The 25,514-nt window shown below is 37.4% G+C and overlaps 2 protein-coding genes across 5 annotated transcripts; both read right to left on the reverse strand.

Moving 5' to 3' along the window:
• Positions 1-554: 554 nt before the first annotated feature.
• On the reverse strand, positions 555-20,000 carry LOC109095470 (immunoglobulin-like domain-containing receptor 2). 4 transcript variants are annotated; one of them, XM_042731562.1, is made up of 10 exons: positions 19,804-20,000; positions 16,617-16,946; positions 15,022-15,141; positions 10,276-10,332; positions 7,343-7,489; positions 7,063-7,254; positions 4,411-4,524; positions 3,622-3,820; positions 2,507-3,170; positions 555-1,104 (listed from the first exon to the last, which is right to left on the reverse strand). In XM_042731562.1, the coding sequence occupies exons 1-10, from the start codon at positions 19,847-19,849 to the stop codon at positions 1,069-1,071; spliced, it is 1,905 nt and encodes a 634-aa protein (XP_042587496.1). In that variant the 5' UTR covers positions 19,850-20,000; the 3' UTR covers positions 555-1,068. The 4 variants fall into 4 exon arrangements, with proteins under 4 accessions (XP_042587496.1, XP_042587497.1, XP_042587499.1 ...); XM_042731563.1 differs by lacking the exon at positions 10,276-10,332; XM_042731565.1 differs by lacking the exon at positions 4,411-4,524.
• A 245-nt stretch (positions 20,001-20,245) lies between these two features.
• On the reverse strand, positions 20,246-24,930 carry gpa33b (glycoprotein A33 (transmembrane), paralog b). Its single transcript, XM_042731571.1, has 7 exons — positions 24,742-24,930; positions 23,970-24,136; positions 22,562-22,775; positions 22,300-22,464; positions 22,096-22,212; positions 21,630-21,753; positions 20,246-21,514 (listed from the first exon to the last, which is right to left on the reverse strand). Exons 1-7 carry the CDS (start codon positions 24,785-24,787, stop codon positions 20,926-20,928), a joined length of 1,422 nt encoding a protein of 473 aa, XP_042587505.1. The 5' UTR covers positions 24,788-24,930; the 3' UTR covers positions 20,246-20,925.
• Between the last annotated feature and the right edge of the window lie 584 nt (positions 24,931-25,514).

Genomic DNA, 25,514 nt, shown 5'->3' on the forward strand with positions numbered 1-25,514 from the left:
TTATAACCATGCTATCTTCCCAAAAAATTGCAAGTAAAAAAAGTAAATTAATTCCAGCTCTAAGTTCTGAATGAGCTGTGTTCTTTCAAACTATTATAAACTGCCTTCACATATAATATTCATATGGCGAGTTGCTATGTTTTTATTTACTATACAGAGTAAACATCCTATTGACGGGAAATTATGTTTTATTAATCGTTAATAATAAATTTAACTAATAACTATCAACTATAGCACAGTGTGAAAGAAAGCGACAGATACAGAGGTCTAAACATAAAGCACTAAACACCTGTGAGGGCTCGTATCAGATTGTTTCCTGCTATTGTAATCTCATCCTGGAAAGAATCATCCTTTCCTTTTCTGTGTCCTGTCCAGTTTCCTGCATGGCCGAGATTCTGCATTGCTTAAAAATGCCTTACTGTATTTGATTTCTTATGTTGAAGCAAGACCAAAGAAGCAAGTGTTCATGCCCTGATATTGATGACAAAGAACAGGGATATATTTTATCATGAATACACTGAGGTTATCAGAAAAATAAAAACCCAGACACCGTGTTCATATCAAAGTCATTATTTTAAAACTGTGAAATAAAAATAAATGGCACATTATCAAAAGCACAATCATTCATGCATCCCTCGAGAGCCAACTGATTAACACTGACACAAATGTACAGTACAGTGCAAACAAAGGCAATGGCACTATTGAAATATCAGAGACAGCGTCCCATTACAGTACTGAAGATATACAAAACACCAAGGAATGTTTAAAGCACTTGAATATCATTTGAATAATTTAAAGTCCTTTCTAAGATATTTTTAGTGCAGCGGTAGTCTGAGGACTAATTAAGGAAATAGGTTTCTTTTTTTTTTATTATCAATACAGAAAATAAAAACAAACACACACACACTACTTTCTTGCCCTTGACCAGCAAAAGTTCCCAAGCTCTTCATGTCTGTGTGATCCTGCATAAAATGTGTCTTTCTGACAGATTGATGCTTAGTGTCTGGGGCATTTCTCTTCAGCTGGACGGTGATGTTATTAGTATGATGTCAGCTCAGTCTGACGATGTCACACAATTAGTGAGTCTCTGCTTAGATGAGTGGTCTGTTAAAAAAACACCAAGAGCCACACATTAGACAACCATTAGCAGGATGCGTTGTTAGTGTGCCAGTGTAATGCTGTACTGTGAGCCCATTAGAGTTAGTGATGCCTTTTATGATACAATCAGGCAAACAGAACAAAAACACATAAAACCTGCCTGAGAAATCAAACGTTTTGATCATTCAAAGTGGACTTTCATTTATATACATTCTTGTAAAGAATACAATATACATTTCATCATACAAAAAATGACATACTGTACAATTAAAATAATTTCATATATGCAGATTTCTTTGAGTCCCTCTTTGGGAAACAAATGACATTATAAGAAGTATAAAATAAAATATAGGCTGACAATAGATCCTCAGAGTTAAAATATATTTTAAAAATGTAATTTTGAGATAAAATAAGAACAACAGACGTAAAAAATCATGCGATGTAAAATCATAATTTTGAGAGAAAATGGGGCAATTTTGAGGTTATTTCTATATTTCATTATTATATAGACTGCCGTCACTGGGGTCAGTAAGATCTTATACCCACCAAAGTTGCATTTATTTGATCAAAAAGACAGTAAAAACAGTAATATTGTGAAATACTAATTTAAAATCATTGTTTTAAAAGTTTCTATATATTTTAAAATGCAATTAATTCCAGTGATGGCAAAGATGAATTTTCAGGAACCATTACTCCAGTCTGTAAGGTTAACAAAGTTGTGCTGCCTAATATTTATGAATTTTTTTCAGGATTTTTTTTGATTATTTTGATAGTTCAAAAGAATAGCATTTATGTGAAATGGAAATCTTTTGCAACATTATATATGTTTTTACTGTCACTTTACATCAATTTAATGCATACTTGCTTAATAAATATATTAATTTATTAAAAAAAAAAATAGTACTGACCCCAAACTTTTGAAAGGAAAGTCTGAGAAGAAAAAATAAAAATTCAGGGTACCTCAAAATAAACATCATAATTTTATCACTCAGTCTAGTAGCTCCCTATATTTTAAAGCTGTAACAAGAAGTTTTATTTTTAAAAATGATTGTTTCCTAACAATAATGCCACATTTATCACAGGAAATGGGATTGAGAGATGTTGCAAGCTGGATTTGACCTTGCATAACCCAAAAGACCACAGGTCTGAGAGGAGCATTATGTCTGAAATTACTTGATGGCTTTGTAAATATACACAGATGGTGAGCTGAGATGTTTTTTTCTTTTTTCTTTTTTTTTGACAAGACACAGATTGATTTGAATAATAGAACACTTATTTGTGCTCTTGTGAGACTTTACATTTCATAATGTAAATGGAATCTCAATTGTCTCTTCTTTTTAGGCTTGAAGGAAGTTTGTTCCACCCTTCAATGTACAGAAACCAGGGCAGATGATTATAAGTAACTCACCAGTTTCCTGGATTTGTCCCTGTCCTCCCTGTGCTCCTGTAATGTATGGGACAGTCCATGGGCCGGACGTGTATATGAAAAAGGCCGCATGGCAGGATCAGCAGTCCTGTACCGTTCCCTTCCTATATGCTCTTCAGTCCTGAACCTCTCCGCCTCCCTCTCAGAGTATGGAGGTAAAGGATCATCCTCCTCGGGGCGGTGGCTTGGTGACCTGCTGTTGTAACAGTCACTGCTCTTCTTGGAACTGCCTTTGGAGGGTGTGTCACTGTCATCATCCACCCTTCCCCCTCGCTCTCCGTGGCCCCTAGCCTTGCGCTCCAGCAGAGTGTTCAGGTAGGTATCATCATAAGACCTCTGACGAGCGAGGTAACGCTTGCTGTTGGCAGTGTTGCGCCTTTTTGGCGGGGAAGGTGGTGAGCCTCGACGGCACCAGTCGTCATCGTCATCATCACCTCGAGAATACCGTGGCCCGTCTCGGTAAGATGTGGGATGGTCCCGTGACCTTGGACCCATTTCAAAGTCTCGCTGAGGTCCACGAAAGTCACCTCTCCGACGACCGTGTGGGCCATATGACATAGCAAACTCTTCCAGCTCATCTAGTGACCCTGTGCGCCCCCTAGAGTCAAAGGCTTTGCGGGGCAGGTGCTCAGAACGACAGTTCCATCTGCACAAACAGTCATGATATTATTAGTGCACACCTATATACTTTTGTACACATATATAAACAATTTAAAATAACTGTTTTCTATTTTATACGGTGGCCAAGTGAGCTCAGCATGCTGCAATTTAAGACAACACATGTGCTGTCAAACTGATGAAGGTGATTTCTTAATTTGCAGGTGGTTTTTTTATTTGCATGTGTTTTTTTCTCATTTGCATCGCGTTGAGCTCTCTCAGCCACCATAATTTTAATATATTTTAAAATGTTATTTATTCTTGTGACGTCAAAGCTAAATTTTCAGCATCATTACTTCAGTCTTCAGTGTCACATGATCCTTCAGAAATCATTCTAATATGCTGATATGGTGCTCAAGAAACATTTCTCTCTTGTGTCTCCAGTTTGAAAACCCCTGTCTTAAATTATAAGGTCATGCGCACACACACTTGAATTGTACCTGTTGTCATGCTCGCCCAGAGAGTGATTGCTTTGATAATGTGAGGGGCGAAGTCCATGGCCGATCGTTGCTGTTCGAATATGCAGCTCATCCATGTGGTCACTGATGGGTGGTAGCGCCTTCCTCTGGACCTGCCTATAGGTCTGCCTGAAGTCTACGTCACCGTCATGCAGAGAGCTCAGTTCTGATAGGCTGCCAGCTGCTGACACAATGACATCATCATTATGGACTTTCTGGATGTTTTGTTATTGCAGTAACACATCTGTTGTCATTATCTGTAATATGCAGCAGAAAATCTATCTTTGTGAGAAATTCTGAACTTGGTTAGAATGTTATGAATTATCTGAATTCCACAATCGCAGATGGATGCTCACCCTGTGACAGGGATAGTTTATCTAAAAATGAAAAATTTGTCATCAATGTGACTTTAATTGTATGGACAAAAACAACTGAAACATCCTTCAAGATATCATCTTTTGTGTTCCAAGGAAAATAAAAATTACAGGTTTGGAATGACGGGAAGGTAAATGATGACCGACTTTTCTTTGAGAATCAACTATCCCTTTAAGATGAATGTAAAAGACATGTCCACTGGGGAGTGTTCAGATTGGAAACAATTGACCTTTAATAGGATACTGATGATGATGATGATGCATTAGACATGCCATAAGGTGTGTTAGCTGACCACTGGTAGCTTTTCACTAACCCAACTTGTCTCAAATTCAGCCTTTCTTTTTTTAAGCAAACAAATTCTGTGTACAGAAACATGCTGACTGCATACAGGCTTACATGGATGACTGCCCCCCTTGGTAGGGTGGAACTGCGCCAGGTCCCTCTCTACGTAGTACACAACCTTCATAGCGTCCTGACACTGACTGGCCTGGAGTCGATAGCCACTGCGCACTGTGGACATACACACATGACCTGTGTGTTTCTACTGTCCACATTACTGTACCACACATACAGCGCATCATTTAAGGTTAAGCCACATGCAAGTAACACTCACACAGTACTTAGTTAAGCCCTTAGAGAAGCATGCACATGTACTGGATTTAGGCAATTTTTGCATTCTGGGACAAATTCACTAAATTTAGCCTGTCATAGCACAAAACCCTGTCTTATTCACATACCACCTGCAATCCAACTCATTCAATATACTGTAACTATGGAGGATAAGGAGTGCTACTTTAAAAAACAAACAAAAAAAACAGTATATTAATTTAAAAATAAAAATATGAATAAATTGGCACATTAACAGCTATACTTATATTTTTTAATGGAGTTAAATGTCAAACTAATAAATCAATTAATTGCTTTAAAAATTGACTAATAAATAAATATTTAAGGGCCAGATTTACTTACAGCTTGCACCAATGCAAACCCTCTTTTATCATAAAAAAAAAAAAACTACTGTCAGGATTTACTAAAGACACAGAGTGAAAAATTAGTGCTGAAAAGGTGCAGGTATATTTTTTGCAGTTGGCCTTATTGCATATGCATTTGTTCGAGTTTCCCTTTCAGGCACACAGAGGTATGCGCTAGTCATTTTACTGGTATTTGAGCTATGATTTAATAAATAGCTTGTCTTAATAAGTTGATGCTCTTGGTAGATTGCAACCATTTTAGTATATCTTTTCAAGGAACAATATTATAGAAATGAAACGTGGATATATTTTAGAGTAGTCAATGTGCTGCTTGTATAGCAGTATAGATTTACTGTCCTCGAAAATAACTTAACATACAGTCATTATTGTCAATATAGCTGGCAACAAAAGTGAGTATACCCTAAATGAACATGTCAAAACTGTGTCCAAAGTGTCAATATTTTGTGTGAGCACCATTGTAATCTAGCACTGCCTTAATCCTCCTGGGCATGGAATTCAGCAGAGCTGCACAGGTTGTTGCTGGGATCCTCTTCCACTCCTCCATAATGACATCACGGAGCTGTTGGATGTTAGACACATGGCGCTTCTCCACCTTCCGCTCAATAGGGTTCAGATCTGGAAACATACTTGGCCACGCCACGCCATCACCTTCAGCTTCAGCTTTCTTAGCAAGGCACTTGTCATCTTGGCGGTGTTTGGGGTCATCAAAACTGCCATTCTGCCCAGTTTCTGAAGGGAGGGCATCATGTTCAGCTTCAGAATGTCACAGTACATGTTGGAATCCATGTTTGACTGTAGGCAAGACACAATTGTCTTGGTACTCCGCACCAGAGTGTCGGTGCACATGCTGGACACCATCTGAGCCAAACAAGTTGATCTTAGTCTCATCAGACCACAGAACATGGTTCCAGTAATTCTTGCTTTTGGACAGGTTGTCTTCTGCAAATTGTTTGCGGGCTTTCATGTGAGCCATCTTCAGAAGAGGCTTCCTTCTGGTACGACGGCAATGTAAACTGACTTGTTGCAGTGTGTGGCCTATGGTTTGAGCACTGACAAGCTGTCCTTCCACTTCTGCAACCTCTAAAGCAATGCCAGCAGCACTCATGCTTGTGTTTTTTGAAGCCAGCTTCTGTACCTGATGCACAGCACGAGGACTCGACTTTTTTGATCGAACCTTGCGAGGCCTGTTCCAAGTGGAACCCATCTTGGAAAACCTATGTATGACCCTGGCCACTGTAGTGCAACTCAGTTTCAGGGTGTTTCTGATCGTATAGTCTAGGCCATCTTTGTGGAGAGCAACAATTCTAATTCCTAAATCCTCAGAGAGTTCTTTGCCATGAGGTGCCATGTTGAGCATCCAGTGGTCTGTATGAGAGAAGTGTACTCGAAGTACCAAATCTTAACTTCTCTAATACAAGATACACAAATTTGTATGGTCCTGTCAAGCAGACAAAACATGAACATGATGAATAGGACATGCGGCTTTGTTGTCATTTAGGGTGTACTCACTTATGTTGCCAGATATTTTGACAATAATGGCTGTATGTTAAGTTATTTTCAGAAGTTTCATTTCTATAGTATTGTCCCATGAGAAGATATACTAAAATGGTTGCTGAAATGTGAGGGGTGTACTCACTTTTGTGAGATACTCTACATTGTAAAACCACTCACAATCTTCACAGACAACACAACTGCTACCTTCACAATGCCAGCAAGCTTTCTGCAATGTTACTATCTTTAAAACTCCAGCTGACATTCTATTCCCTACAAAATCACATACACAAATACAACAAACACTCTCGTCTCATCTGACCGCATTTCCTTTAAAAATATTAAATACTCTGGACAGCCTGAGATTAAAGTTACAGTGCAGCTGAAGATGATATTAGTTGAGTTTGCTTTGAGTTAGATGATGCAGACTTGCTTCAGTCATGCAGTTGTTCAGTGCAAATGCAGATTCACTAGACAGACTTTGGACAGATGTGTTCAAAGAACAAGCAAAGACATTAAAATATTTAGCATTTCATTTTTTATATGATGTTGTATTGTCACTAACCTCCAGCTATATTGTTTTCTACTGAAGGAGCCATTACAGTCAACTTGGGTTCAATGATGGACGGTGCGGCTGGAGGGACCACAGGAACCACAGGAACACCAGGAACACCAGGAACGCCAGGAACGTAGTAAGGTTGATACATGGTAATCTGAGGAGGTTGGCTGCTCTTTGCCATCTTCCCTGCTTCATATACTTTGAAGGCAAATGAGAATGGTTTTTTTTTTCAGGTTGTGAATACGGGCAAAGTGTGTGTAGTATGTATGTGTGTAGGTGTACTCACAGTGTTTTGGGCAGCAACATGTATCAGGACAGCAGCAGCAGCTTACATAACAACAACAGGAGTGAGGGCAACACTGGCACCAGCAGATCCCAACCAACAACAGGAAGAGCACACTACCAAGGACGACAACTCCCACAAATACCCACTCTAAAGGAGACAAAAAAGACTCGTCAGGAAACTTGGTTTCCGTGGCAAAAGCAGATCCTGAAGGAAGAGCTGCCCTGAAATCATTTTTGCCCACAGGATATGAAGTCTCTGATCATGACCAACCACAAGGGAGAGCTTGAATGATGCACAACCCCTTATCTGGACTCTCTAAGGGCCTAATGATGAATTTCCTCTGGGTGTGGTGTTAAAATTCCAGCAGTATACATTGCAGACCTCTTATTCAACTCAAGAATGTTCAAAATTATATGCCTCTGAGCCCTTATGCCAGATTGGGGTAATGAACAGGACATAACCAAATTACTTTTTGAAATGTTTGTTAGCAGACCACAATAGCAGGACTGGGATTTAAAAAATCCCAGTTTGATTTCAGATTGCTTACATCTGCACATCTGCATAATGTTAAAAATAGCAACAGATCTTAAACTTTGCAGTTAATTTACAGGTGCATCTAAAAAAAAATAGAATATCATGAAAAAGTTTTTTGTAATTTATTTCAAAAAGTGAAACTTTCATATATTCTAGATTCATTACATGTAAAGTAAAACATTTCAAACGTTTTTATGTTTGTTTTAATTTTGATAATCTAAAGAAAGGATTTGCAAAACAGAAAATTTCATGTTCTTTAAAATATGTTCATTTATGCACTTGATACTTGGTCAGGGCTCCTTAAGCACAAACTGCTAAGGCATTATTGAGTCTTCAGCTCGTCTCTGTTGTTGGATCGACTGTTTCTCATCTTTCTCTTGAAAATATCCCATAGATTCCATATGGGGTTCAAGTCAGGCATGTTGGCTGGCCAATCAAGCACAGTAATATCATGGTCAGCAAACCGCTTGGAAGTGGTTTTGGCACTGTGAGCAGGTGCTAAAGTCCTGCTGAGAAAGGAAATCAGCATCTCCATACAGCTTGTCAGCAGATGGACGCATAAAGTGCTTCAAAATCTCCTGGTAGATGGCTGCATTGACTTTGGACTTGACAAAACACAGTGGATCAACATGGCACACCAAATCATCACCGACTTCGAAAACTTCACACTGGACTTCAAGCAGCTTGGATTCTGTGCCTCTTCAGTCTTCCGCCAGACTCCAGGCCTTAATTTCCAAATGAAATGCAAAATTTACTTTTGTCTGAAAAGACGACTTTGGACCACTGAGAAACAGTCCAGTTCTTTTTCTCCTTAGCCCAGGTTAGTTGCTTCTGACGTTGTTTCTGTTTCAGAAGTGGCTTGGTAGCCCTTTTCCTGAAGGCGTCTGAGCATGGTGATTCTTGATGCACTGACCTCCAGCTTCAGTCCCCTCCTTGTGAAGTTCTCCCAAGTGTTTGAATCAGCTTTGCTTGACAGTATTCTCAAGCTTGAGGTCATCCCTGCTGCTTGTGCACCTTTTCCTGCCCATTTTCTTCCTTCCAGTCAACTTTGCATGTAATATGCTTCGATACAGCACTCTGTGAACAGCCACCCCTTTCAGTAATGACCTTCCGTTACTTACCCTCTTTGTGAAGGGTGTCAATAATGGTCTTGTGGACCATTGCCAAGTCAGCAGTCTTCCCCATTATTGTGGTTTCAAAGAACAAGAGATGTCCGTATACCCGAGATACATACTGTAGGGATGGTAATTTCATGAAACTCAAATGTAAATAATCAAATATTTTGAGATACTGGATTTTTGACTTTCATGATAATCATCAAATTAAAACAAAAAAAACTTTTGAAATGTTTTACTTTACATGTAATGAATCTAGAATATATGAAAGTTTTACTTTTTTTAAATAAGTTACAAAAAAATAAATTTTTCACGATATTAAAATTTTTTGAGATGCACCTTTATACACACACACTTCACTAGGATATTAGCTAATATATATTTCTTTATTTGTATATACCCTTTTATTTAAAAAAAGACCAGCTCATGAGCATCATTTGTTTGTGAATTCTACTGCATGTTTTTGATTCAGTAAAACAAACCACTTCATTAGAGTAATTTGTTGGTGAATCAGACACTGGTCACACTGCACATTATTGCTTGCAGCCTGCAAAGACTTTTATTTTTGCTATTATTTTGTGGTACACTGTCTTCTTAGCACGTTCGATTTGGACTGTAAACAGGTGAAATATGACTTCTTTTACTGCACAATGCAGGAAACACTGGCACATCGCCAATCCTAGGGTTGGAAGAAGTGACACGGAGATCCAAAAATCTGTATTTTTACCCAACCTAACATAATACACTTTTCAAATGTAAAACAATAAATGTAAAAATTAATTTTATTTCCTTATAATTTGGTGGGATAAGAACCTACACAGTGAATGAGTGTGACAGCGTGTCTGCATGGCAAGCTAGCTGCGTGATGCGATGCACCAAATCTATTGCTCCCATAATCAGTGAAGCTGTCTTTAACACAAGTGGCTTAAAATAAAAAATAAAAAATGCAAGCAATACTGCTAGCATTCTGAAAGAGAGAAAGCTTCAGCAGAGGGTGAGATGTAAAAGTAACTATAAAAAGTAACAATTATGTGATTAGTAACTTAAAGTTATGCAGTATATAGTATAATCTGCAGTAATGATATGCAACATCAATCATTGATATGTCCTGTAATTTTAAATTATCTTTTTTTTTTTTTTTTTTTTTTTCAGAGGGAACAGATCAGATTGGAGCATTTTAGAGTTTGCTGATTGCAGCAGAAAATGAAGCAAGTGAATTGGAAAGGACCAGTGTGAGAGCACCCACTGAAAAAGACAGGAGAGAGAGAGGTATGGCAGGCATACCTGGCATAATCTCCAAATCAAACTCAGGCAGGATGTCATCCAGCACACCTGTCCTACCTGGAGAAGGGAGAAGATCAGACATAAACAGCAGCAGTGGGCAGCAGATGAAAGTTCAAAGTTTAGGGTCGTGGGTAAATGCTTAACTGCTTCTGTGTTATTATGAAAAACGTTACTCTGTTAGTGGCTGTTTAATTAAGTATAAATTGAAAACTGATTTGAAAGCTTGATTTGTGGTTTTAAGCATGATTGTCGGTTCAGAGACTAAATCAAATAAATCAGTAAAGCAAAAGTATAAACAAAGTCTGCATACACACATATATATATATATATATATATATATATATATATATATATATACAGTACCAGTCAAAAGCTCTGGACACACTTCACTTACTTTATGTTTCTGGTGATGGTTAAATACTTGAAATTTAGGCATGAGTGGATAACAATATTGGTCACTACGTAATTCCCATTCTTTCAGTTTTGTTACTTCATAGCTGTGATGGCTTTACTATTATTCTACATTGTAAAAATATTAAAAGAATGCATACATAGGTGTGTCCAAACATTTGATTGGTAGTGTAAGTGCTTAGGTGTGTGTGTGTGTGTATGTGTGTGTTTGCAGTCACTGACAGATACCAAGAAAAGGGTTAAAGGTCAAACTTGTCTCTGGATGAGAAACTGATTTTAGACCAGTGCTGTTCTTTTGTGAAGTTTTGGTACATAACATTACTGGTAAGTATGATGTATGACCATGCAACTTGTGTATGCAAATGATCAAAGTAACACGTGCACATTTAAAGTCAAAAGTAATTAAAAAAAAAAAAAATAAATAAAAAAAGTTTAAAATAAAGCTTCCATGTCCAAATATCAAGCTACATATATAAATATATAAATTATAGAAATGTACTGGATAAAATATATTTTTAAATATAAAAGATGCAAACAGCAGTTATTTGGAAGCAATGAAAACTGATTTATAAAAATTGGTTAAGATAAATAGAGCTCTTGTCTAAACATAATTTCTTTATAAAACTCAGCAACTGACAGTAATAATACGTTGACATGTTGCTGGTTCCTAGGGCTTATGCTAATGTAGATGTGTGCATTCGTTCAGTATTTATATCCGGCCCTAGCACAGATCAGGTTCACTAATATGCACAAACGGAGAGAGTGAGAAAGAGATGAGGTAGAGGGGGCTTCAGCGGTAGAGACAGAGGAAGAATATGGGAGACTAATTAATCACACAGCCTCATTAACCATCCTGAAAGGGGGGCACGGGTACGTCATCACCATGGAGACAGTGCAGGCATTGTTTGGAATTAAAAGGTGTCCCAGAGCACTGTCCAATTACCTTTCAACAAACATCTTCCCTGAGAGAGAAATGAAGGAGTGGCTTTAGATGTACTGTCTATTTTACACTGAGTGTACTTTGTCAATGACTGGCATAGCGCCAAAAATCAAGAGCATTCTCACCACCTAAACTAGTCTCAGTGTTTAGCCTAAGACCCAAAATTTTGACTGTATACAAATCCTAATGCAATAAGTGTGCAGGAGACATAATCTTATCTGTTAAAATCAGCATAAAGTCATCCTATATGTTTTCTAAACTGAACAATTAATTCATGCATGTAATGTCATCTTTTAATTTTGACATTTCGAAATGAACTGAATAAAAGATTTGTCACTACTCCCATTTCGTTGTGACTTTGTAAACATTCAAATTTTACGGGTCTTCACAAAATGCCACAAGTCTTCAAACTCAATGAGAGGGTGCCATAAAAATAACTGCCCCACTGTCAGAGCAGATTTATCCCTGAGTGACAGGAAGTGCTGAGCTGGCAGACAGGAAGAGGAATAATATCCAAGTCATCTACTCCTCTGTTACAGTCATTAAACCAACCGTAACCTGAGAGTAAAGGGGACCTCACGAAGAGATGTAGAGACTTGAAAAAAGAAACAGGCAGAGATATAGGGAAGGCAAGCTGTGTAGTATAGACTGCAAGTCATTATCAAACTTTTTAAAGGGTTAGTTCATCCAAAAATGAAAATTCTGCCATTAATTCCAAACCGTAAGACCTTTGTTTATCTTCAGAACACAAACTGAGATATTTTTGATGAAATCCGAGAGCTTTCTGACCCTGTATAGACAGCAATGCTACTAACAATTTCAAAAAACATAAAAGGTTAGAAAACAAATTAACAAATGTGTTCCTGTGGCTCAGTGGTAGAGCACTGTGCAAAAGGTTGTGGGTTCAATTCCCAGGGAACACATGTTAGGTCTAAAAATGTGTTAGCCAGAACGCACTGTAAGTTGCTTTAGATAAAAGCATCTGCTAAATGCGTAAATGTTAAAATAGTCCATGTGACAGCAGTGGTTCAACCATAATATTAAGAAGCTACAAGAATACTTTTTGTGTGGAAAGAAAACAAAAATAATGACTTTTCTTTCAATAATGACAATTTCTTCTCTTTGTCAGCACCAATAGCCTTGTGGGCAGCATGCCGATACATAGCATCATTGCGCTTCGGGGCGTCCTGAGTTCAAGTCCCGGCATGCAGACCTTTCCTGGTCCCCTCCCCCTCTTTCTCTCCCACCTTGCTTTCTGTCTAAACACTGTTCTATCAAAATAAAGGCTAAAATGCCAAAATTAAATCTTTAAAAAAAGGATTCTCTTCTATGTCAGTCTTCGATGCATGTTCACAACAGTATCAAGATGCATATGTGTGCATTCCTCTGCTTGTAAACAATGCACAGTGCATCCGGGTTCTGAGTCAGAATGCAATTGTTGAATAAAGTCATTCTCTGTTCTTGTACCTTCATAAACTTAAGGTTGATCCACTGATGTCACATGGACTATTTTAACAATGACCTTACTACCTTTCTGGGCCTTGAATATGGTAGTTGCATTGCTGTCTATGCAAGGTGAGAAAGCTCTCGGATCTTAATTTGTGTTCAAAGATGAACAAAGGTTCTTACAGGTTTGGAATGGCATGAGGTTGACTAATTAATTGCAGAATTTTCAATTTTCATTTTTAATTTTTTTTGAGATAGTCCCTTTAATGGATAGTTGGCCAAAATTTTTACCTCTATGATTTTTTCTTCTTTGGATCACAAATCAGGATATTTTGAAGAACTGTTTTTGTCCATGAAATAAAAGTAAATGACCCCAATGACTTTCAGTGTATAGAAAAAAAACCTTTAAAAGCAAATAATTATGTGTTTTTGCATATAATTCACTGCAGCTGTTTGTGTCCTATAACACTATTATGACTACTTAGAGAAAATGATTTAAAATTAAATATGGTATAAGTTTTCAGTCGAAGGGGATAAACAAAACATCACATGAAATTTAAAGCAACTGTGTGTTCGTAAATAGCCTATATCACTGTCGTAATAACAAAATATAGCTGTACACATGCATTTGTTGCTGCGGTAAAGCAATCCACCATTTTGGCAGAATTTTGTACCCACTCACCAAGCTACATACTCCCAGAACAGACATTTGAGGGGAAACATGAAACATAAACAGAAGGCATTCACCTTATTACAAGTCAGAGTGAATTGAACTTACATTTTAAGTAAAAAAAAAATAAGTTGCTTTAACTGTTTAGAATAATAACCTACTTTTTTCCACACTAATTTGTCTTAACTAATAAAAGTGTGGTCACTTTCTTGGTAAGACAACAATTTGCTATAGAGTTGAGTTTCATTTGATGTTTTGACTTTGCACTAAACTTGTTTTAATTAATTTTACTGAATTCTGAATATAGTACTGTCCATTTTTACTGTGCAATCTCCTCATCCTAAGTAAAAATAGTGTTGGCTTCCTTGGAATCCACCACTAACAATCAAGAGCTAAACTGTAAGTAAAACATGACTACACAGCATGTTTCATGAAATAGGGAGTGTCTGGTGCAAAGTCAAACTTTATCCACCAATACTCCAGATTATACTCTCCACTTCATAAACCAATTAAATCTTGATTACTCAGAGGGCAGCAGTGACTTCCTCCACTTCTTAGCGTCTACATAACACTCTCATTGATCCTCCTGTGTAAGCTCTAACCCTCTCATGTTTTTTTTCTCTTCACCGCACAGAACTGCTCTGCCCTGGCATCCCCTGGCCCCTGAACGACACCCCCTTCGTTCCCATGGAAACGGCTTAAGAAGTGGCTTATATTGCTCACGTCGATAACAGTCAGTTATTTACTCTTTGTCTGGCATGAGGCATCTGACTTTGCTTTGTCCAGCTGACACAGAAATAACTTCTGCTGTTAGGGTCAGTCCCACAGCACCAAACAAATTGTTTCTCTCCGCAGTGTTCCTGCCCAGGACGTGTAAAATATGTGAGGTTTTCCTGATCTGCCGGGGCACAAATGAACAATAGCGTCTCTTATTAAGGATCTGAGCCCCGTCGAGAGGCATGCCCCGTTTGGTTGTCGTCATGGCAGCGGTTGTAAGTGCACTCAGGAATTCAGACAGGGACTGGCACTAACAATCATTTAGACACAATAACCAAGCATGCACACACAAAAGTAAACATTTTTAAAGAGCAAGGTCTAATTATTTATAGAAAACTTTGAAAAAACAAATCACAAATATTGAGAATTCCTAAAACACAGCATTCACTGGCACTTTTTCAAGCAATTCAAACTCTTCTAAAACCATGTTATATTGACAACAGCAGGCTTTTTTGTAGTGTTGATTCAGTTTTTGAGAAGCATTTGAACTCATGAAACTCACCCTGCACCAGTAGCTCCACCTGGCCTTCATTTTTCCCTTCCAGGTCATCAGAAATGATCACCTTACAGAAATACACACCGCTGTCACCCCACTGCAGCTGTCCAATGCGCAGATCTGCTTCTGAAATAGCCAAAAAATATTTGCTTATAACCCAAGCTGTTTAACTGACCGTTCGCAGTGAGTTTGATTGACAGGCACTCTGACCAATCATAATGCCAAATCTGCCATTTTTGACTGACAAACAAACCAGACAGGAGTGCAGATTAATGTTGCTGGACTTAAACTTAAAAAAAGACTTTGCGAAGGGTCAGTTGTAGTGGAGTAAATGTTTCATTTAAAAAAAAATAATAATAATTTTTTTTTTTGGTTTACACAGTAACATAAAAATAAGTATTAAGCTGTAAGTTGCATGATTTACTTTTAGCACCGAACATTTTTAATCAGTAGGAACAACACATCATTCATACTTATTATCTTTCTGTAATATTTTGTCAGAACAGTCATAGTCTTTGTTGGAGAGGTGACTGGAGGAGGAAGAGCTTTGATGCCTAAGTCAGAGGAGAGGGTGTTTGCGTTTGATAAGGAAAGCCGTGGGGGTGTTTTGTGAGACTTTTATGAGGTCCAGCCCCCTGAGCCCTGACCATTGTGCGACCTAGAAAAAAAAACAGCCCTATTTAAGGAACAGGAAAACACAGCACAATCGTCTGGGTTTCCTAAGGGGGAGATGGATTACGCACAAGACTGCAGACTTGAGAGTAGAGCAGGCTCAAAATTGAATAACATAACAAGATGATTTTATTACACAGTGGCCACAAGTGTTTGGACCATTAAGCTAGAGTTAAATGTAATTTTATGAATGTCACTGTATTAAATAGAAATATTAAATAAGTAGCATCTGCAAACAAATTATGCCAGACCTTTTTTTAGAATTGATGTCATTTTGCAATTAATATGCACTGAATCCCAGTGTTTGTGGAAGTAAATTGCTAGCAGAGTAACCGTATATATTTGAAATATATTACATTTTGTGATCAAATTAATGCAGCCTTGGTGCGCACAATTACCCAAACCAAAGTCCTGAATGGTACTGTAAATTTGACACCCCAAATGTGTCCAAATATCTACAGTATATTGCTTGAGCTGCCTTTATAAAATAAATTCCACTTTGGTCTTTTTTTTCTATGCAATTAAATTATATACTTTTATGTGTAGAGTAGATCTATGTTTGATCTTTTTTTTTCTAATGCACAGTGTTACTTCATGAATTTATCTAATCTTGATGTATAAATTGATCATTAGGCTGGAAACTTGTTGACATTTTTACAGTTTTGTGTTTGAGACTAACCTGTTGAATCAACTGGTTAATAATGATGATCATGGAAGTCCCATAGTGAGCCATTAAGTTGGAATTTCACATTACAGCTGACTAATATTGTCATTTTGTGCAATTTATTTATCCGTAAACACTGAAAGGTTTATAAGGTTATGATCAAATTAAATATTCTGCTTTATATTTGATTTAACTTCACCTTCAATCAAGCTAAATCTCTTTAAAAAAAGACATACACATTTATAAGACAACAGAAACTCATTACTGTTAATGATGGAGATGTCTCTTCCTTTGTAGTGCTCTGCTAAGGTCATGGAAGATCCTTGTGCTGAGGCCACTATGCGGACAGTGCGGCTGTTGTCAGAGCAGTCCAGATGAGACGAGGCTCCCAGATCAGATACATGGACTCCCAGGTACTCCGGAAATGTGAAGGAATCCCGAGTACGGTCTGTACAGTAGGACTTGTACCACCACTGCACCACGGCGGTTTGAGAGGAGTGGGTGGTGTAATGACACGGAAGAACGATGGAGGAGAACAGCATAGCAAACAACTTCTCATCTTTCACAATCACCTGTACACCATTACAATTTTGCACTGTGCCAAAAAGAGAGAAAGAGATTTAGTGAGAAAGAACAAAAAAAAACAGTAAACGTTACTAAATAACAGTAACACAATTACACTTACGGCTGGAATACACTACACAAGTCGACACTAGTCTGCAGATTTCACAGAAAAGAATATGATATGCACAGACTTTAATTCATTAGCTAGCCAATGGGAGGATATCACATATTGTTTTCATTTGTCATGCATCTCCTTGTAACAAGGTATGTGTTTCAATGATTTTGTTGTGTTTGGAACAGTATAAAAAAAAGTCTGTGTGTTAGTGTATGATGGCTAGTTTATCTCTGTAACATTTTATAAGGTCGGCAAGTGTATGATCGCTAGTGTTTTTTGTAGAATAATATTTAAAAACATTCAAATACAGCGTAGAACCCTGTTTTGTGATATTATATTCTATAAAAAAAAAATAAAAAAAATAAAAAAAAAAAATCTCCACAACAACGAAAAAAATTATATTTTATATACACATAAAGAGTATATTTTTTCTGACCAATCACTTGACAGAAAGAACTAAAGGTTGAGCTTGAAAAAAATAAAGTCAACACTACAATTCGTGTAAAACTTCATTCATTCATTAAAATAATTTACTTGGCTTATTCTCATGCTGTAGATTAGAATTGGTCATTAGAATTAGTTATAAAAAAAAGTTTTTAATTAAATGTCATTTCAGCAATTTATGTCAAAATTCTGACAGTTTTTATTTAAATTATTGGATACAGTAAGAACTGAGACAGACTAAAATCACCATATTAAATAAACACACAAATGCGCAAAGAGAGTAATGCAAATTCCAAGATACAGTGAGCTTTCAGCAGCAACTGTAATGACTACTGACCTGTTCATGATTAGTATTATGGTGTTTGAGTCTAATGGTACGTTTCATAGTGTCAGAGACAGGCATGTGATCATTACCAAAAGCGCTTTCTCAGTCTAGGCCTAACCAACCAGTGAATTAAAAAAAAACAAAAACAGATTTGCTCAGTGCCTCTTTTCGAGAATGTTTAGTCACACCATTCCAAAGGGAATTCACTTTATCAGCTAGAGATTACAAGGTGAGATGACCTGAAAACAAATGCCTAAAAACATCTGGATCCAGTCAGTCAGCATTTGAATGTGTGTGTGTGTGTGTGTGTGTGTGTGTGTGTGTGTGTGTGTGTGTGTGTGTGTGTGTGTGTGTGTGTGTGTGTGTGTGTGTGTGTGTGTGTGTGTGTGTTTTGTAAGCATGAAAGAGTGTGTTTGTCCAGCCGTGTGTGGGAGATTATGAAACAGAACACTGGACAAAATCAGAGAAGTGCCTGAGAGGATGATCTGCTGGTGTGAAAAACAAAGAGAGTGAGAAAGAAAGAAAGAAGTGTGAGTAAAGAAAGTTAAATTCCATGCTATGCAGGGGGCGTAGAGAGGTGGGGGCTATCATTTTTTGGAGAGACGTCACCGGCTCTGACTGTTTGATTGGGGTGGGGTGGTGAAACTGAAATATTCTGAGAAAACTCTTACAAAAGATCAAGTTGAGTACAAGTAGGGAGGAGGTCTCTCCCACAAACACAGAGATACTGTAACTCTTGTCAAAGGGTGGAGCACATTGCATAAAAATATACAATAACCAGTCACCACAGATGTCTGGATGAGATTTTCACTCATTCATTGTTGCCCTAGAGGAAATGGAGCAACTTCCTGAGAATTTTCTAACTGTACTTTAGAATGATCGTGTTGCTGAGGGGAATGTAGGCAAGAATTCTGGAATACATTCATTAATGCTCCGTTCAGGGTAGATGGGGTCCTCCTTTTGTCCTCTCTGTTGCCTGTTTATCTCATTGTTTGCCATTATGGTGAACCCCCAACCACTAAGACTCAGTGCAGGAGGGGGGTGTTGAGGTCCCACCAATAAGACACACTCATTGACTCAGTCATCCATGAACACCCAATTAGGTTAAAGAGATTTAAACCAAGCCGTTACTAGCAGACAACTTTACTTGATTATATGTGTTAATGAAATGCTGATGCTAACCAAACTATCGCAGGGAGGCATAATACATACTATCACATGCTATTGAAAATAGTATTCAGCTATAGTATACCAGCTCAAAAAAACTTTTCCCTAAAAAAATCTATGCACATTCCCTCATCTGAGAGGGTTTTTATGGATTGTAGTTTTAGTTCTCAAAGTTGGCCACTGACATGCTCATAAAAAAATCATCATATATTGTATTGTCTCTGTTGCATCCACCCTTCAAGAACTGATACAGTGCAGCTGCACTCCATGACACACATTCCAGCAGCACTTCCCACAATTCTCTCCCACAATAACAACTTTGGGATGATAAATGGTTTCAAATGTTTGTCTATGCTGTATAATTAAAGAAGGCTAGTTAAAACTTTAGTTGTGAAATCCCTTTTATACATTACACATATGCAGACATTTTATAATAATCAGTGATAAAGATTCATATATTATGTTGAACAAAGATACATACTGATTTAAATCAGAGTAATATATTTTATTTATTTTAGTTTAGGTAATTTATTTTAGTTATTCTAGTTTAAGTTAACTTGAAACTTGTCAAATGTTAGAATGTAACGGACTCATTTAACAATAAAAAGTGTAAAAGGAAGGTTTCATTTGATTAAAAAAAAGTAAATAAAATTTGTAAATTGTAAATGCATTGTCAGGTGTAAATGGATTATAGTAAAAACCGTCACAAGGACCCGTGATCAATCTAAAAATAAAGCCGGGCTCAAGGTTTTCTAATCTCTCAACCTGTTGCTTTAGTTGTGTGTACCAGTTTTCTGTATTTCTATATCGGGTCAAATAGAAAACAGATCAACTCACGTGAAAATAGCATGAATAGAATCCAGAATCCGTGTAACAAAACCATGATCCAGTTTAGTGCGGTTTAGTTTACAGGTATGTAGTCCATCTTCTCCCGGACTGTTATTCGCTTAAGTTCATCTCTGTCTGCTGCGCTGGTCAGAATGAGCGGACTGTACCACTTTATTAAAAGGGGAAGCGACTGTGAAAATTAAAAACGGCAAACTAATGTATAAAAATGTGCTAAACGGTTGTTGCTGAGTTGAAAACAAAGACCGAGTGCATTTTTGTGCCCAGTGAAACGGATGTCAAAGAAATATGAGAAACAACTTTATATAACAGCCGCTGAAACAGTCTCCCAATTTTCTCCCAGTGGATGCGTCCGTCAGACAAATACAGCAATATATTGCATTAAACGTAGACTAAAGGGAAATAAAAAGATAATTTAAGGTGACTTCAAGTGTGAGTTGAAAGCATTATGTGTTTATTATGTGTAATGTCTTTGCTGTTGTTCCCAATACACATTTTATTGGGGAAAAAATAAATGAAACAGTTTACTTTTAATCAAGTAATTAAGTAGGCTAGGTCGAATCACCTTCTAATTAGACTATGAAAAGCAGGTGTGTGTAACATCAATTAGTTCCAGTCATGTAATGTACAGAAAATGTATAAAAAAATAAAATAAAATAAAAAGTCCTTAAGAGGGCAGTTTACATTAGTGTGTATTTAAATGTGAACCCATACCTATAAAAAATAAATGAGCACATCCATTCATGATTCAGAAGAACAGTCCAAATAAAAATGTCAATTACTTTAGCTAACAGACATAACAAAACAACTTTTTTTGCTGTATATAAAATTCTATTAAAATCCTGTAAAATCAAATAAAAAAAGGAAATCAAAAAGGATGATTCATTGGTATACAGCACAATTTGACTTGATTATCAACACAGGAAAAAATATAGGCAAATAAAACAATAGAACAATATAGCAGGTACAACAACATATTCAGAGCTAAAATAAACACTGGATACCATCTTGACATGGTTGTCCTTTTAGCAAAGAATTTTGGTGGTGGTCATAATAATTAAATGGTTCGATCATCATACTTGCTGATTTTATCTATAGCGATCTCTTTGGTCATCATACTCTGCGCTCATCATAGCGATCTCTGAGGTCATCGCGACTACCTCTGCGTTCATCGTAGCGATCTCTGAGGTCATCGCGACTACCTCTGCGTTCATCGTAGCGATCTCTGAGGTCATCGCGACTACCTCTGCGTTCGTCATAGCGATCTCTGAGGTCATCACGACTACCTCTGCGTTCGTCGTAACGATCTCTGAGGTCATCGCGACTACCTCTGCGTTCGTCGTAGCGATCTCTGAGTTCGTCCCGGCTTCCTCTGCGTTCGTCGTAGCGATCTCTGAGTTCGTCCCGGCTTCCTCTGCGGTCATCGCAGCGGTCTCTGAGTTCATCACGGCTTCCTCTGCGGTCATCGCAGCGGTCTCTGAGTTCATCACGGCTTCCTCTGCGGTCATCGTAGCGGTCTCTGAGGTCATCACGGCCTCCTTGACTGAGGTCATCACGGCTACCTCTGGGGTTAGCAAAGTGATTTTTGAGGTCATCATTGAAAGCTTTGTCACTTCCCTCTTCAGTGATCGCCATGATGTCTGTATTCCCATCCTCAGTATTTTCTAGTGGTGGTTTGTCATGGTATTCCACAGTTGAAATCCTGAGGCAATAAACAAACATACAGATGGGTAAAAACATATCCTAACAACCAGGACCTACCACCCAAAAACCAACAATCACTTCATCTATTACTTTGAGAGTATATGGAGACCTACTCTTTTTCATAGTCTTTTGGTTTCTGTTTGCGTTTGCGGCAGCAGCAGATGATGATTATTATGAGCACTGTAACTCCAGCAATACAACCAGCCACAATACCTATTGTAGCAAAATTCATAGAGGCTGTAAAAACAGAAAGACATGGAAATGAAAATCAGTCAAGGGTCTTTAGAGGTCAATATTTCACACATTAAACATTTTGATTTTATCAAAAGGTACTTGCACATATCAAAATCAGGGGTTCAGGTCCACCCCTGAACCTCACCAAAACAAATTTTTGTTTGTGTTTTGGAGTGACATAAACTAATAAGCGTGTACACAGTAAATCATGTCAATTGTCATGTTGACATTATGCTATAATATCAAGATCTTTAATATCAATACATGGTAAAATAACGGGTAATCTGACTAAAATAAATTATCACTTTAAAAAGAAAGAAAGCAGGCAAATGTGGCAATACTCACGTGGCATTACGGACAATGTCATGTTACATTTGGCTGATCCAACCTTATTGCTTGAGAGGCAAATATAATACCCCGATGTCTCCATGGACACATTGACCAAAGACAAAACTCCATCCTCTGTTGCACAAAATAATGTTTAAAGTATATCTTAGAGTGACAACATATGTGATTACTCTAGCCCATTGAAGGAAAGACAGAACTTACTTTCGGTGGTTTTGAGAGGAAATGCTTGAGGGACATTTTTGACATTATATCTCTCCCATTTGTATGTTGGTGTAGGTGAGCCCTCTTCAGAGACACAGGTAAGGCTAATATCATTTCCGTATTCTGCTGTGCCTACTACCTTACAAATGGGTTGTGATGGTGCAACTGTAAAAAAAAGGTAGATATTCATTCAACATTTGAGAAGTATATATGTACTGTATATATGGACTTTTCTTTTGAGACAAAGTGCCAAAGATCTTACCCTGAACCAAAAGTAAAGTAGTGTCAGCTGTTTTGCCTTCAATGTCTCCAGGAATATTAACAAAACATCGAATTCTTCTGCTTTCTTTAAGTGTGACTTGTTTTAGAGTCAATTTCGATGTTTTTGCATTAAGGTCAGTTTCTATCTCGGCTTTGCCTTGATAGTCTGGTCCAATGTCTACTTTACCATAGGAGTAATAGTTACCGAAAATGACCTATGAGGCCAAAACAAAGAACCATTTAATCACTTTATTGTGATAGGTTATTCATTATTACACAGTTCTTGTTTTTACACTAATGATGGTTAAAGGGGTCATATGATGCGATTACAAATGTTCCTTTCTCTTTGGAGTGTTACAAATTCTTGGTCCATAAAAAAGATCTGTAAAGTCTCAAACCCAAAGAGATATTCTTTATAAAAGTTAAGAGTCGACCACGCACTCCTAAAACGGCTCATTAAAACACGCCCAGACATCGCTACGTCATGATGTGGGAAAATGTGCATAACGACGCCCAAATGTTAATGCAAAGAAAGAAGCCGTAATTTTTATTCTTGTTGTTGCTGCCGCCATGTTGTGGAGACGCTGTGTGTTTCGTTGTGAAAGCGAAACTACTTTATTTGGCCTTCCAAAAGAGGACACAACTAGAAATCAGTGGTTAAGATGTATTTACAACACTTTTCCAGAACAGTTAAAACCTTTTTAGGACAAAGACTGTTTTCCTGAACCAGTAGCCTACAATGCTTCTGTGCACAAAGGCTGTTTCTATAAAGTGGGGCAGTTCCAGCTTTGTAAGGACAGTCTGGCGCTTCTGACTCACAGCCTGTAAGTACGTTTACATATTTAAAGAATTTTCCACTGATAATTCAAACACGAGTTTTGAGCAGTGTAGAGTAGCCCTTGTTGTTTGTCGTTTCTCTTATCACAAATGCAGACATAGTTTTATGTTTACGCAGAGTGATACGAAACGAAACGCATAAAAAGACAGTATAAGTCATTTTAATCAGTAATTATGTCCCCACTGGATGCAACAAATGCCTCATTTGTAATGGGTTTTAGTGGTTTTGTGTCGTCGTGCCGGGAGACGGCATCACAGTATGTTAAGAGGCGTAACATTTCCGTCACACGCTTGAGGCATTCGGCCAATCACAATGCACTGGATAGCTGGCCAAACAGAGCACACCTCGCTTTTCAGAATGATGAGCTTTGTGAAAATCAACGTGTTTCAGAAAGGTGCAGCATAGAGGAGAAACAATAATGTACATTATGTGGAAAATAATGTGTTTTTTTACCTTAAACCGCATTAACATATTGCATTACACCAAATACACAAAATAATGTTCTTTTTAGCAACGTCATATGACCCCTTAAATGGTGTTTTGGTAGACAGTTGAATTTATTTTTACTTACCTTCTCCCCAGATGTCTCATCAGCATCACCCGTCCATGTTATAAGGATAAGTTCATTTTTTTGAAATTTAGGTTTAAAATTACATGTGAAGGTGACATCATCACCCCTGGCAGCCTCAATGGAAGCTTGACTCATCGTCACTTCCAGTCCAAAACTAGCTGACATCACTATGAGGCAAAGAGAGAGAACTTCGTGCATATCATTTTCAAAATGCAAAATTCAAAATGCAGAATGTTTTTTTTTTAAATGCAGGATTTAATAATATTTCACAAAGGTTTCCACAAACATTACACAGAATTAAAAAATAATTTTAAGATAAAATGGAAAGATGAAATAAAAGGGAATGATCTGAAAATATTTGGAAAAATTCCTTTGTACATTTGAAAATGTTCTCACGTACAGTATAACAAATCACAACTTTAGTTTATCAGTAAACTCGGTATGATTGTATTATTCCACATCCTGATAAATATGAACTTATTTAATGATATAATTTATTCAATTCTTTCACATTAATACATTATGGTATTCATGAATGCATAAATCTGCTGATGCTGTGTATTGTGTCTGTGTAAATGAATGGATTAAATAAGTAACTGAAACAAATCCGCCATTTTGTAGCCCTTGTGAGAACTAAGAACATTAATACTTAAAAACATATCCTTTAACAAATATGACATACTGACACAAACTAATTATATCTAACAGAATGTCATTGATTTGATCTTGACTGCAGTACTCATTGTGAATGTCAGGAAACCGACCACCTCACCTGATATTAAACATAGGCTGCAAAAAATCAGCTTCCAGTTGGTCATTTTGTCGTTTTCCAATCACGCTGCAATAGATGGTGGTTCTCAGGTAGATTTTTATATAGATTTTGTATATATCCTTGTTTCTTGGCTTCCTGTGTGCTCACCGAAACTGTTTTACTTCTGCACCTGTGTCTACCACACCTTCATTGCACTTTGGACTCTTATCCTCTTCCTCAAAGTTTTACAAGTTAGGTTGTAACAAAATGATATTAGTATAGATTAGGAGTCATTGCTGGAAAATGAACTGACATGCAAGGGGAAGGGGATGTTTACATAGCTAACAATAAGGGACATATTAAATGTTACAGCTTGAACCTCCCTGCATTTTATTCATGATGACTTGTGTACAATATCACTTGATAAAGAATAAGGTTTACATGCACATGCTTTGCTATGTGATTGTTTAAGTAATGTTAAAAAGTTTTTTTTATTGTTGACGTCTTTGAACAACCCATCTAAAGGTTGTTGGTCTAACTGGATGTGTATTCCAGCTGTGGTGTGTTGCCACACAAAACCAGCAGATGGTAGTGCAGGAGACATAATTGAAATTAAAGGCACTTTGTGAACAGGTCATTTTTCCATTTTGTAAAGAGCTATTCATCTTTACCAGACGCCATGCTCACAAAAACATCAGTTTCTCTTTACGGCTCAACTGTGCTTGTTAACAGACTTGCTCTCACTCTTTCCATTTCATTTAAGCCCTTTTATTGTTTTCAAATAATTTCTTTCA

The sequence above is a fragment of the Cyprinus carpio genome, chromosome B9 (genome assembly GCF_018340385.1).
Source record: "Cyprinus carpio isolate SPL01 chromosome B9, ASM1834038v1, whole genome shotgun sequence".
Lineage (NCBI taxonomy): Eukaryota > Metazoa > Chordata > Actinopteri > Cypriniformes > Cyprinidae > Cyprinus > Cyprinus carpio.

Bases quoted from the DNA above. Each gene is read 5' to 3' on its own strand.
- gpa33b (XM_042731571.1), bottom strand. From the start codon at position 24,787: ATGACCAACTGGAAGCTGATTTTTTGCAGCCTATGTTTAATATCAG. The intron at 24,137-24,741 runs GTGAGGTGGTCG...TTTGCCTCATAG, and splicing joins CAGCCTATGTTTAATATCAG to TGATGTCAGCTAGTTTTGGA. The intron at 21,515-21,629 runs GTAGGTCTCCAT...TTATTGCCTCAG, and splicing joins CCAAAAGACTATGAAAAAGA to GATTTCAACTGTGGAATACC.
- LOC109095470 (XM_042731562.1), bottom strand. From the start codon at position 19,849: ATGGTTTTGTTACACGGATTCTGGATTCTATTCATGCTATTTTCAC. The intron at 15,142-16,616 runs GTAATGAGTTTC...TGGCTATTTCAG, and splicing joins AGACATCTCCATCATTAACA to AAGCAGATCTGCGCATTGGA. The intron at 4,525-7,062 runs GTTAGTGACAAT...GTATGTCCACAG, and splicing joins AGAAAACAATATAGCTGGAG to TGCGCAGTGGCTATCGACTC.